General features: G+C 27.9%; 3 protein-coding genes across 3 annotated transcripts; 2 read left to right on the top strand and 1 right to left on the bottom strand.

Annotated features, from left to right (window-relative positions):
• Nucleotides 1-2,229: 2,229 nt before the first annotated feature.
• On the top strand, nt 2,230-4,283 carry LOC110638783 (protein FEZ-like). Its single transcript, XM_021789467.2, has 3 exons — nt 2,230-2,827; nt 2,904-3,205; nt 3,343-4,283. Exons 1-3 carry the CDS (start codon nt 2,647-2,649, stop codon nt 4,087-4,089), a joined length of 1,230 nt encoding a protein of 409 aa, XP_021645159.2. The 5' UTR covers nt 2,230-2,646; the 3' UTR covers nt 4,090-4,283.
• A 1,432-nt stretch (nt 4,284-5,715) lies between these two features.
• Nucleotides 5,716-6,746, top strand: LOC110638776 (glutathione S-transferase U10). Its single transcript, XM_021789459.2, has 2 exons — nt 5,716-6,095; nt 6,216-6,746. The coding sequence occupies exons 1-2, from the start codon at nt 5,772-5,774 to the stop codon at nt 6,573-6,575; spliced, it is 684 nt and encodes a 227-aa protein (XP_021645151.2). The 5' UTR covers nt 5,716-5,771; the 3' UTR covers nt 6,576-6,746.
• Nucleotides 6,747-7,132: 386 nt separating this feature from the next.
• On the bottom strand, nt 7,133-9,111 carry LOC110638777 (60S ribosomal protein L34). Its single transcript, XM_058137573.1, has 4 exons — nt 8,909-9,111; nt 8,698-8,777; nt 7,538-7,647; nt 7,133-7,457 (listed from the first exon to the last, which is right to left on the bottom strand). The coding sequence occupies exons 1-4, from the start codon at nt 8,985-8,987 to the stop codon at nt 7,364-7,366; spliced, it is 363 nt and encodes a 120-aa protein (XP_057993556.1). The 5' UTR covers nt 8,988-9,111; the 3' UTR covers nt 7,133-7,363.
• Between the last annotated feature and the right edge of the window lie 3,768 nt (nt 9,112-12,879).

Raw genomic sequence — 12,879 nt, 5'->3', positions numbered from 1 at the left:
TCTTCCAAGTTACAAATTAATAGGGTGTCCACTATTTTATTTTAACTACAAAAATGGGATCAAATTGATAAAATTAAGTTCATTTAGTAAAGAAAAATTTGGTTCTATTAATAAATTATGAAAAAATTTGATTTTTATTTTCAATTTGGTTACGTGTACTGAACTAATCAAATTATTCAAATTTTATTTAATAGTATTTTTATAATTCTTATTAGTAATTTATAATATATAATATTCAAATATATATACTATTTTATTAATAATTTATACTTATGTTTATATATATTTTTAATAAATTATAAATTTATAATATAATTTAAAATTATATTATAATCTTATAATTATAACTGAATAACCAAACTAAATATTTTAATTATGTTCAATTTTCTACTAAATACGGTTTAATTACTAATTTAAAAGTGTTAAAAAAATTTCAGTTAATTATTAATTTTAATTTAATTTGCTTTGATTAATCGTATGCACACTTGACACTCATACAAATTAATGAATACACATGTTGTCTGTAGTCATATGTTAATTTTTTTTTTAACATTAACATAAGTTTAATTAGCAGGCCGTAAATTTAATTAATTTCAATTTCATAGCCTGCCAACTATCTTTTTTGGATGTTATCTAACTTTTTATGGTAGTATAAATTCTTATTTTTCTTTTCCCAAATGATTATTTTTTTTTTTTTAAGAACAAATTATATTTAAGTGCATCAAACCCCTTATTGGCTTCTTCCTTGTATATCGATTCTATGCACAAAGCAATGGCTACTTAAGAAGTAGCTGATCAATAATTGCATGCACTAGACAGATAGAAAGCTTCTATGGCTCCTTCAAAGCATTTAACACAACCTCAATGTAAATGGATCCCTGAAATCTTAGAAATTAAAGTCAACTAATTGGGCTGCATCTAAGAGTTCAATATTCTACGCTTACAAACGTCCCACCCAAGCGGTGGGCGGTGGGATATGAATCCCACACATTGTGGGAATAATAATGTTTAGGGTTTATGTAACCTTTACTCTGGTTATTCAGTAATTTGAATTAATACTCATTGATTTAAAATCTGAAAATTTTTTAAGTTTGAATTTTTACAGCCTTAGTGCTGCTTTAGAGAAGCCGAAGCACACATGCATTTCCAAACTTAAAAAATTCCCAAAAATACTTGACGTTTTGCCATTCTTAAAAATAAAAATTCAAATTTAATTTAGTAATAGGTGCATATTTTAATTTAGCTGGCTCTTAATTTGAGTTATTTTTTTATAAAATAAAAAGAAAAAAAAAGTAAAGAAAGAATTTTAATTATTAATATAATTACCTATGTTAGAAATAGTAAAGAATAATAATAATAATAATAATAATAATAATAATAATAATAATAATATCCGATGTAATGAAAAATAAAAATTTATACTAATCAAATATTAAAAATTTAAACTTTTAATCAGTTATCTAATAAAGAAATAAAATATTATTCGGATACGTGGATCCATATTCTGAATTTAAGGATGCTGAATATGTTGAACGAAAGTTGGTGACCTGTGAGGCTGTGAATAGGGTTTAAAATAAAAGAGAAATTTCTCTCATTGTCAAATTAAGAACCCAAAGTCAAGAATAAAGAGTGATTATTGACAGCTGGGTTGTCCTTCCTCTCTCAAAAGGGTCAACACACAGATGCCCTAACAATGTCCTAATGGGGCAGGTGGTCCCCTTTAGGCTGTTTAGCCACAGGACTTTATATCACACGATTGCTTGGTAGTATCTGCAAATAATACAGATTAGAAATGAAATATCAAATCTGACAAGATCAGTGGAATAGAAGATGAGGGAATGGAATAGAAGCAGGATTTTCGGATTCTGAGATCCTAAATCACTTGTTTAATCTTAAACTAACCTTTTAGGAATTTCACACCTGATTATGATTTTGAGCGTATGTCTTGGAAGTTGGTTCAGGTCCACTTACCAAATAATAATTCAAACCTAGACCAAAAATATAATTTTATATAAGAAGTTTTCTTTGTCTTCATTTGCAGTGGATAGAGCAAAACTCTCATGGGATCAATGGGATTAATGGGATATTAATAAAATGAACTTAATTTAGTATCCCAATAGTGAACTGTTTAATTTGGTGGTTTCTTGAGATTCCTCAATTTGGATTAAACTAAAAAAAACCCTCAATGGGTTCATTATAAGAAATAATAAGAGTAGTCTTGAACTAAAAAATCCATGTTCTAGGTAGTTGTTCTATTAAGAGCTTTGCCATTAGAGCTTCCCCTGTGAGCCAACGCGATCCTCGCCAAACACACGCTCACTCTTTCCTTTAAAGTTACCAGAAAAGGCGGCTGATCCTTCGGGGGCAGACCCCTTCTCAGGAAGCATATATTGCCTTCAAATTAAGTGAATACAAATTTATAGTCAACTTGCTAGCTCTCTTTCTTTCACTTCACTTCTCTTCTGAATCCTTGCTCCCTAGGGTTTGCAGTTCACAGTTTGAAGCTCTCTCTTCTTCCTCTTAATAAGAAAACATCTCTCTGCTTCTGCATCTCTGGGTTTCGTTTGTTTTGGTTTCTAGTTCATTCTAATCTTTTTCTGCTACAAAATTTTGAGCTTGGAGCTTGTTGATCGAAGTGAAAGAGACATGGAAGAGACAAATGATGTTGATAAAATAGACGAAGTGATGTTGCCAGGGTTTAGGTTTCACCCAACAGATGAGGAGCTTGTTGGGTTTTATCTGAAGAGGAAGATTCAACAGCAGCCTCTCTCGATCGAGCTTATCAAGCAACTTGACATCTACAAATACGATCCATGGGATCTCCCAAGTAAGATAAACTGCTATTATGTCAGGTTTTATGTCCAACAGTAGCTAGTTACTTACGTTTTAGTTTCTGGATGCAGAGTTAGCGACGACTGGGGAAAAGGAGTGGTATTTCTACTGCCCTAGAGACAGGAAATATAGAAATAGCGCAAGGCCTAATAGGGTTACAGGAGCTGGGTTTTGGAAAGCCACAGGAACCGACAGGCCTATCTACTCCTCAGAAGGGAACAGGTGCATAGGCTTGAAGAAATCCCTTGTTTTCTACAAAGGTAGAGCTGCCAAAGGGATCAAAACCGATTGGATGATGCATGAGTTTCGGTTGCCTTCTCTCACGGACTCTGCACCACCAAAGAGATTCACCGAGAAAACTATTCCTGCCAATGTAAAGTATTTAATTTCCAAGTAATATATAAATATCATGGCATTAAGGAATAAGTTTTGTTTTTTAGATCATGATATATATAGTTAATAATTAAGATTCAGATTTTGATGATTACATCTCAATCTTTGGACTTGCAGGACTCATGGGCAATATGCAGGATATTCAAGAAAACCAACTCAACAGCACAAAGGGCTCTTTCTCATTCTTGGGTTTCTCCATTACCTGAGCCTTCTGCTTCTTCCATAGGCTTGCAAACTAGTCATCATCACTTCAGTTCACAAAACATGCCACTCACAACAGAAACCAGTTCAGGCATCCAGTTGAACTATAACAATCATGAGATACAACATTCTTCTGTTACCAACTTCTCTCCTTTGGATTTTTCTGCATACAAGCCCTTGAATTATAATAATCCATTGCCAAGCAAACTCTCTCATCAGCTTCCCATTTCAAATGGAGACCTGACTGGCAATTTTTTCTTTTCTCCCCTTGAAACATTAGCTCCTGCAAAATGCACGGTTGATGTTTCTTCTTTGCTGTTGAACATGTCTTCCTCCATGCTTGGAGATCTTGGAGATGGCAAGGTAGCCACTGAGAGTAGCACTGACTTTGCAGGAGCACAAGATCATTGCAATGGCATCTCATTAACTTGTTTGCCACAAGTAATGCAAGTGAATGCTGGTAATGGAGATGATAATACACCGATAAAGAATCCTAACGCGACACCTATCGATGATCAATGGGAGACAGTCCGTTCCATTGGATTTCCCTTCAGTTTGCCAATGGATGTAGGTGATGCTTGGAAGCCAAACTTGCTTTGGGATTCTTCCTCATGTCCTAGTGAGATGTCCTCAAGTTTTTCCACAGCTGAGTGCTATACTTGAGGACATTACCATAACAATATCAAGTAGTACGTAACTCAAAGTTAGACTGCAAGTTTTTATGTTAGAAAAAAAAGGAGAAAATTATTCTGTTCACATTAACATATAGAATTTTGTTGCCTTAGACAATTTTAGAATTTGTAACAAATCTGAATCCTAGATTTTCTTGCAATTAATGGAAATTAATTTAACAGCAACTTTAATTTTTACAGAAACCTAATATGGTATAAGATTTTTATACTCTATACAAGAGCTTGAAAAGAGTTAATAAAATTTTTATTTTGAATTTTTTTTTATAATCTTTCAGTTGTTTATGGTTATTAAAATTTGGAGAGAGTGACATATTAATTTATTTTAATATGGACTTATATAAGTGATTGTATTACTTTATGTATCAAAATTAATTAATTTAATGTTATAGTCCTGTAATTTATATATTGCCATTTCAATTCATATTTTTCAATGCGGACTTTTAATAATGATTTTAAAAATTTTTAATATTTTAATTTAAAAAATAAATTATATCTAATGACTTTGGAATTATTATAAATTTAGTGTGAAGAGCGATCAAGTCTATAATAAATAAGAGTTTGTAATGGAGCAAGAAAGAAAGTGCCATTGCTACTGAAAAATGGGCCAAAACGTAGAAATGCCCTCAGTTATTGGTAGACTCAGACCATAATCACCAAAAACTCCACCATTGAACCCCCACAGTACAAATCACAATGGCCCAACAATTGAGTTTGACTTGGTGTTTTGGTGAATTTTAAAGCTCATTTCAACTAATTTATTTTATTTTTTTAAAAGTCTATTTAACATTAATATTTAAATGGCTATTAATAACAATATTATCTTAAAAATATATTTATCTGAAAACTTTATTTTTTTTTTAATTTTTGTTTAATATATTTTAATTATAACAATTTTAAAATAGCGAAATAATATTTTTAAATTATTTTTTGATAACATTTAAAAAAAAATTTTAAAAAGAAATTAAATTTCAATTCTAAATAGGCTTTAAAAGATATATCTCATATTAAAATGGTAAACTGAGAAACAAATTCAATCACAGTTCAAACTGATTGATCAAATCAAACATTGTTAGGTTTGATTTAATTGGTTTGCTATTATAATAATAATAATAATAATTATTATTATTATTATTTTATTTATTATTATCATTATTATTATTTCTTTTTAAAATTTACAGATTAATAAAAAGATATAATAAAGTAAAAATTTATTTGTTGATAATAGTCATTAAATGAATAATAATTATTAATAAAATATAAATGAAATCAATAAGGTTGATATGAGTTATAAGGAATTTTATATCCCCCAACTAAAGCGCTTTACCTTATAATAAATTTCCTCATTATTCATTCTTTACTTTTATTTATTTATTTATTTATTTTAATCGATAGTAAGTTGTAAAGTTTATTTTATTTCTATCTTGGAGGACACGTTCAACAATTCATGGTAATATTTTAATATTATTACAATTAGTTGCATTTTAATTTATATTATAAGGGAGCTGTCTTCTGCCCCAAGTTTTTGACTTTTGTTTTTCAAATAATTTTTTTCTTCTTTATTTTTCTTAAAGTAATCTTAAGGGGTTGGTTCACTCTATAAAAATCCGGCAATGAAATCATAAGAAATCAAACTCAGGAAGAGAAGAGAAGAAAATGGAGAAGCAGCAAAGTGAAGTTGTGTTGTATGGGACATGGGCTAGTGCCTACTGCACGAGGGTGCGGTTGGCCCTTAAACTCAAGGGCATAACCTATGAGTACGTGGAGGAGGATCTAACCAACAAAAGCGAGTCCCTACTTCACTACAACCCTGTCCACAAGAAGGTGCCTGTTTTGGTGCACAAAGGGAAGCCCGTGGCTGAATCGCTCGTCATTCTCGAGTATATTGACGATTGCTGGAACAATTCCCCCAAACTATTGCCCGAGGATCCTTACCAAAGAGCCAAAGTTCGTTTTTGGGCCAATTTTTATGATCAGAAGGTAGTCCAACAGTTCGTTTACATTAAACTTTTGTAAACCATCCATTTTTTTTCATTTTCCTTTCTTTTGAAATTGGGGAACTTTATCTTAATGCTAATGAAGTGTCATGATTGATGCTAGATCTTCCCAAGCTCACACGCTGTCGCCTTGTCCAAGGGCAAAGAGCAAGTGAACGCCATTAAAGAGTTCGATGAGTTGCTTGGCGCGTTTGAAAAAGGCATCGAGAAAGATTTCTCAATAAAATTTCCTTTCAACGGTGAGACCTTGGGATTTCTTGATATCGTTGTAGGCACACATGCTTGCAATTATCGAGCTTTTGAAGAGGCTGTGACTGTGCTTTTTGACCCAAAAAAGCATCCAGCTTTTCTATGGTGGGTGGCTAAGCTGAAGGACAGCCCTTTGATTAAGGAAACTCTCCCTCCACATGACAAGCTGGTTGCCAAAATCAAAGAGGTGTTTTTCCAGGCTCCAAAGGCTTAATCACTAGGAATATAGCAAATATACGAATAAATCTACCGTTCAGTGTACGTGTACTTTGAAATAAACATCTACAGAGATCCAATGTGAGTTAACGTCACCAGCATATGCAGCCTGAGCCTGATTTGAAAATGACTCGTATATATAACGTAGAAATGCACTTTCATGCCGCAATTTTTTTTCTCACTTCCGTATGAATCGAAATTAGCTACCTAAAATTCGTTCATGAAACCCAAATCATTTGCTCATGGCTCCACCTGGGAGAACAGATAACCCACCAAACACCAGCTCAAGTAACATGCCTAAACACACTAAATCTGCAAACAAGAGTGTTGACATCCATCTCACACGACATGACTGGAAAATTAAAAAAAAAAAAAAATGGAACCTCAGTCTGTAAATTTATATTGGTTCAAGCCTCTCCATACCTCTTCATCCTCAAAACTTGTGTTAATGAAAAGAAATGCAATCAAAACTCTAAAATTCAAGTTGTTGAATCAAGAATGTCACCCATGCAAGCTCATCAAAGATAACCAGACATTCTGACTTAAACTTGCATGTAAATAACCCAGTAACTGCAATTACCAAGTAATCTGTCATTACACATGTCAACCAAGAAAGAGTTTCAAGAAAGCATCAAATGATAAATAATAAAACAGCACAAAATTGCAGCATAATTTGTAGATAAAGCTTAGAAAATGGATGACAAGGGAACAATGCCCTCGGTACTTTTCTTGACTCACAACACTGGCCATTTCGACAAATCATCCAAGTCATTGAACATTTCAATCTTAACTTCTAGAGGCTTGTTTTTCCTTTGCCTTTTGAATCTTCAAGACCTTTTTCACAATCTTTTGTTCTTCAACCAAAAAGGCTCGAATAATCCTGTGCAATAGAATTCAGTTAAAACCACTCCATACAACAAATTAACAATTTCTAATTCTTGGGGTCACATAAAAACAAACCTTTCTCTAACAGCACCACCGGACAGTACTCCACCATAAGCCCGGTTCACAGTTCTCCTGTTTCGTGCCAATCTTGACCTCTTATATTCAGCAGGTCTCAAGTGAGGAATCTGCAGATATCAAAGGCAACGTATCAGAATCAAATCTATAATCACAAATAAAAAAGAAAAGAAAAGACAAGAAAAGAAAAGAAAAGACAAGAAAAGAAAAAAAGCTTCCAAATATCATATAGTATACTAAACTCCACCCCAGACTTAAAGATTCAAATATAAAATACTAAGCCCAAAGATTTCCATCTTCTAGCATTCTAAATTAATTTAGCTTCTTCAGAAGAAGATCCAACAATTTAGATTTACGTGCATCTTTGTACAAAATCAACCAAACAGTCCAAAATACTCAAATCCCTTAAAACACCAGACTTGAGGTTGTCCACCATACAATGGCAAGCATAACAAAGGTGCAAATCCACTGGCCTTTAATTGCAGCTTTAATTTTTTGTGGTTGGAGAATTTGGTTCATATAACAATCTTGCAACAATAGTTAAAAGTCTCTAGGCCAATAACTTCTAAAGATTGCCTCCTCCCACAAAGCAATCTCGCATTATCTCTCTTTAATAAAACAAAAAAGTTATTTCCCAAAACTGTTTGCCATTATTTGGGATGTAAGTCCGTAATGCCTGCTAATAATACTAGAAGAAAGGCATGCAATTCAAAACAAACAAGTAGCGTGCTTTGATATTCTAATATCACCCTATAACACATAATATCACTTAGGTAACTGCATTTTGATACTGCAATGTTAATATTAGCAACCAAAATCCCATTTTCTATTCATCATATTTCATTTCCTTGTAATGTTTAAAGATAACACACAAATCTGATATAATCAGTATTTAATTTTTTTTCCCCCTGATAACATTCCAGAAAAGAAGTTGATTGATTAGGGAACATTAAGTTGATCATTTGGTACACATTGCAGGATGCAAAAATGAATTCAATACCCATAGCTCAGTCCTGATCTTTTTCAAAATTCAAATACATATAAGCCCAAACGATATTAGCACCTGTTTACTCTTTATCAGGCAAAGTTTAAACAAGCATTGATGACATTCCAAATACCCTCAATTTCTACGCCCAAAAGAAAAGTATAGCATAACATACCCCTTGAATCCTCTTGCCAGTAACAGGGCACTTCGGACCACTAGCTCTCTTCTTTGTAGTCTGGTACACCAATTTTCCTCCTGTTCAAATCCATACCCGATTCAGAACGTTACAAGAACACAACCATCTACAGAGCATGAGATCCAATAATGTATTTGTATCCCAAACACATCTACGTATACAGAAAGTGAAAGAGAGCGAAAAATGATACCAGGGGTTTTGACGACCCGGTGCTGGTTCGATTTGGTGGCATAACTGTGCCGTTTCCGATATGTCAGTCTCTGAACCATTTTTTACTTCTCTCTCTCACCTGGAATTTTGAGGGTGGGAGCTGCTTGCTAAAGCAGAGAAGGAAGGCTTTGAGCGGTGGAGAGAGATGATATATAAAAGGGGAGTAATTTGCTAGGATTGTCGCCCTAGATCCTACGGTTTTAGTTTGATGGAAAGGAACGGCTCAGATTTAGTGCCTGAATGTTTGGACGAGTTACCCACAATGACGACGCTGCATGGGCTTAGTGAGTTGGGGTTAGTGGATTTCTTTGTTTGGGCTTTGACCCAATTAGAATATCTCACTTGTCCTCTAATTGCAAATTACAATTCATCTCTCTCATTTATATTTATTTATAATATATATATTATAAATGCACGACTGAATGGCAAACTTTTAAATGAATAAAAATACCTTTATATATTTAATATAATTATTTAATTTAATTACTAAAAAATATTAATTATTTAATTAATATAGAATCTCAATTGAATAAAATTTAGAAACAAAGTCTATTATAAATTTATTATTTGTATTTATAAAATATAATTAGATTATTAGGAATGCTATTCTAATAAGAAGTTTAATTAGTAATATTATAAATTTATTATTTATATTTTATAAAATATAATTAGATTATCAATGAAAAACTAAACAAGATTAAAAATTTAATAAAAGTCAAATTAATTAACATATCTTCCATTAAAAAATTTTATTAAAAAGGTAAGACTAAAAATTATTATCGAATTTAATATTTTACATTATATTATATAAAATGTATTATTTTAATTATAATGGTATATAAATTTTGATACTTTAGACATGCAATTATAAAATGAGTTAATAATCTTCTATTGTTAAAAAAAGTTTTATTTTTATTTATTTATTTTTATTTTTGATGTTATTTTAATATGTAAAAAAATTTATTACACATTATTTCATATTGATTATCTCTAAATTATCATCTTTGAATTTTAAGGTGAATAAATTTTAAAATTTTAATTATTAGGTTTACAAAAAAGTTAATTTTTTTAATGAATTTTAATATAATTTAATTTTTTTTAATATAGATTAAATGTTAGAAAAATTAGATGATAATAGTTTTATAATTATGGAAAATTAAATAAATTGAATATATTTATATTTTAGATAAAAATTTACAAAATTTAATAATAATTAAAAATTAAAGATAATAAAAATACACTTTGTATGAATAGATTTATTAATATGCCCACCAATTAAATGGTTTGAAAAAAAAATTATATGTTACTCATGCAAAATATTTATCTCAAACTATTTTACATTTTTAATGAAATTTTAATATAATTTTAATTTTTACACTATAATTTAAATAATATTAAATTCTTTAATATGTTTTATTATTACATAATGAAATTAAATAAATTGAACATATTTATATTTTAGATCAAAAATTATAAATTTTTACAAAATAATTATAAATTAAATATAATAAAGATGTACTATATTTGAATAGATTCATGGAACAATGTCAAAATTTAGATTTTCTAACTTTTTCTTTTGAAAATTTCACCTATTGAATGCTTTAAAAAAAAAAATCTTACACATTATACAAAATATTTATTTGAAGTTTTTCTTTTTTTTTATTTAATTTAAATAATTATTAATATATATATATATATATATAGAAAATGATATGAGAATAAAATCTGTAACAAAAATTTGCTTAATTGATTTTAAATATGTTTGTTATTGGATTTTTTTATTATATAATATGAATAGTTACAAAATTTAAGACTATTCTAAAATTATGATAATTTGTTATAACTATTCTTAATCAATTTTTAAAATAAAGAGCATGACTTTTATTACTTGAGATTAGTTTCTTTTTAAAAAAATCATAAATATTTAATTAATAATAAATTAAATGTAAATTATTTGAAAAATAAGCATGTAATAAGGTGAACAAAAATTTTCGCTAAAAAATTTTAATTAATTAATTAATTATGAGTATTTTCACTATTATTTTTGTTTTTGTATAATTATTTTTTTAAAATTATCACTCAATATATTAAAATAAAGTATAATTTATATACATAATAATTTAAAATTTATTATAATTAAATTTTATTTCTTTATTCAGATAAAATTAATTATGAATTATAAATTATAAATTATTTGATAAATGTGCAACGCATATTGTATATATATATATATAATTTTTCAAAAAATGCATGATTTAAAATAATAAAATTAAAAATAAATTTTCATAAATATTTTATTTTTAATTGCACTTAGGTATGTCGGTCAATATAGAGTCCAAAATGGATTCATTTCAATAAAATTTTAGCATAAATTATAATTTAATTTGAAGTTTGACAAAATTATAATTAAATATCTTTATTTTTAATTTATTAAAATTATTTACTTAATTTTAAATCTATATATAATATAATATTACTGTTAAAAGTAAATTTTTTATTAATGAAAGTAAGGAAATAGTTAAAAAAAGATTAAGTATAATTTATAATATAATATTACGGTTAAAAGTAAATTTTTTATTAACGAAAGTAAGGAAATAGTTAAAAAAAGATTAATTATAATTTATATTTTAAAATTTTAAAATAACTTTTTTTTATAATGTGCATTGCATGTTATTTGTAATCATTGTACACACTTGTAATTTAAGTTTTTTATATACAATTTTTTATGTAATATTATATTATCACAATTTAATTATTTTTAATATCTAATTAAATTTAAAATTTTTTATCGTAATATTAAATTATCATGACAATATTTTATTTCTAATTAATATTCAAAAACTTATAAGAAAATAAATTCAATAAGAAATATTAAACTAATCAATTAAAATAATATAAATAAAATAATATAAACATAGCAAGGGAATATAAAATTTTACCAAAATTAGTTTATGTGATTCTAATTAAATATCTATTAAATTAATAAAATTATACAAAAATGATTGTGTATTTGACGACAAAATGTGAAAAGAAATTCTAATAACATAAAATTTTAATTAAATAAAAATTAAAGAGTAAATCTTAAAAAAAAATGGATTTTTTTCTGCCTGTTATAAGTCTCCGTTGACTTAATAATAATAATAATAATAATAATAATAATAATAATAATACAAATTTCCCCTATCTTTATGGATTGCAATCCATTTATATACTCTTAATTAATTAAGATTTATTTTAAACGATCATTATATTTATTTTGTTTATTAAGAATAATTAAAAGTATGCAGTGAATAATTTATATATCTTCTCTCATACTTTCTCACTAATTCTCATAATATTTTTTAGTTTTGTGTGTTACCCATTTAAAATACATTAACCAATAATATATTTAAATAAATAATTAGGAAGTATGCAGTGAATAATTTATATATCTTCTCTCATACTTTCTCACTAATTCTCATAATATTTTTTAGTTTTGTGTGTTACCCATTTAAAATACATTAACCAATAATATATTTAAATAAATAATTAGGACTTCTATAGTTTTATTTTTAATATAAATATAATAAACATTTATTTAATTAAATAATTGAGTTACCATAACCTAGGGCAAGTATTTTGTATTTTAGTGTTTGCATATTAGGTTACCGTTGTCATTTTATTATAATGAATTCAACTCATTTTTTCAAGTTAAGGTAGAGTGAGATTTATAAAATATTTACAAACACATTAGAATATGTGTTTTATGTATATTGAGTCTTTTTTTACATTTATCAATATCTCTTTGAGAAACATGCACAAACACAATAAGATAATGATTATTGAGGGTCTGATATTGTAAATTAACATTGTTATAAATAATTTATCTCATAGTAATTTTTAAATAAATAAATTATATATTAATTTAATAATTAATTATTATTATTATTATTATGATATTATATTATATAT

This window comes from Hevea brasiliensis, chromosome 2, assembly GCF_030052815.1.
Source record: "Hevea brasiliensis isolate MT/VB/25A 57/8 chromosome 2, ASM3005281v1, whole genome shotgun sequence".
Lineage (NCBI taxonomy): Eukaryota > Viridiplantae > Streptophyta > Magnoliopsida > Malpighiales > Euphorbiaceae > Hevea > Hevea brasiliensis.
The sequence above is the reverse complement of the archived record's forward strand: the minus strand, read 5'-3'. Positions and strand labels throughout refer to the sequence as shown.

Coding starts and splice junctions, on each gene's coding strand:
- LOC110638783 (XM_021789467.2), top strand. CDS start 2,647: ATGGAAGAGACAAATGATGTTGATAAAATAGACGAAGTGATGTTGCCA. Junction 2,828..2,903: donor CGATCCATGGGATCTCCCAA/GTAAGATAAACT, acceptor TTCTGGATGCAG/AGTTAGCGACGACTGGGGAA. Junction 3,206..3,342: donor AGAAAACTATTCCTGCCAAT/GTAAAGTATTTA, acceptor TTGGACTTGCAG/GACTCATGGGCAATATGCAG.
- LOC110638776 (XM_021789459.2), top strand. CDS start 5,772: ATGGAGAAGCAGCAAAGTGAAGTTGTGTTGTATGGGACATGGGCTAGT. Junction 6,096..6,215: donor CCAATTTTTATGATCAGAAG/GTAGTCCAACAG, acceptor GATTGATGCTAG/ATCTTCCCAAGCTCACACGC.
- LOC110638777 (XM_058137573.1), bottom strand. CDS start 8,987: ATGGTTCAGAGACTGACATATCGGAAACGGCACAGTTATGCCACCAAA. Junction 8,778..8,908: donor CCGGGTCGTCAAAACCCCTG/GTATCATTTTTC, acceptor GGATTTGAACAG/GAGGAAAATTGGTGTACCAG. Junction 7,648..8,697: donor CTGGCAAGAGGATTCAAGGG/GTATGTTATGCT, acceptor TGATATCTGCAG/ATTCCTCACTTGAGACCTGC.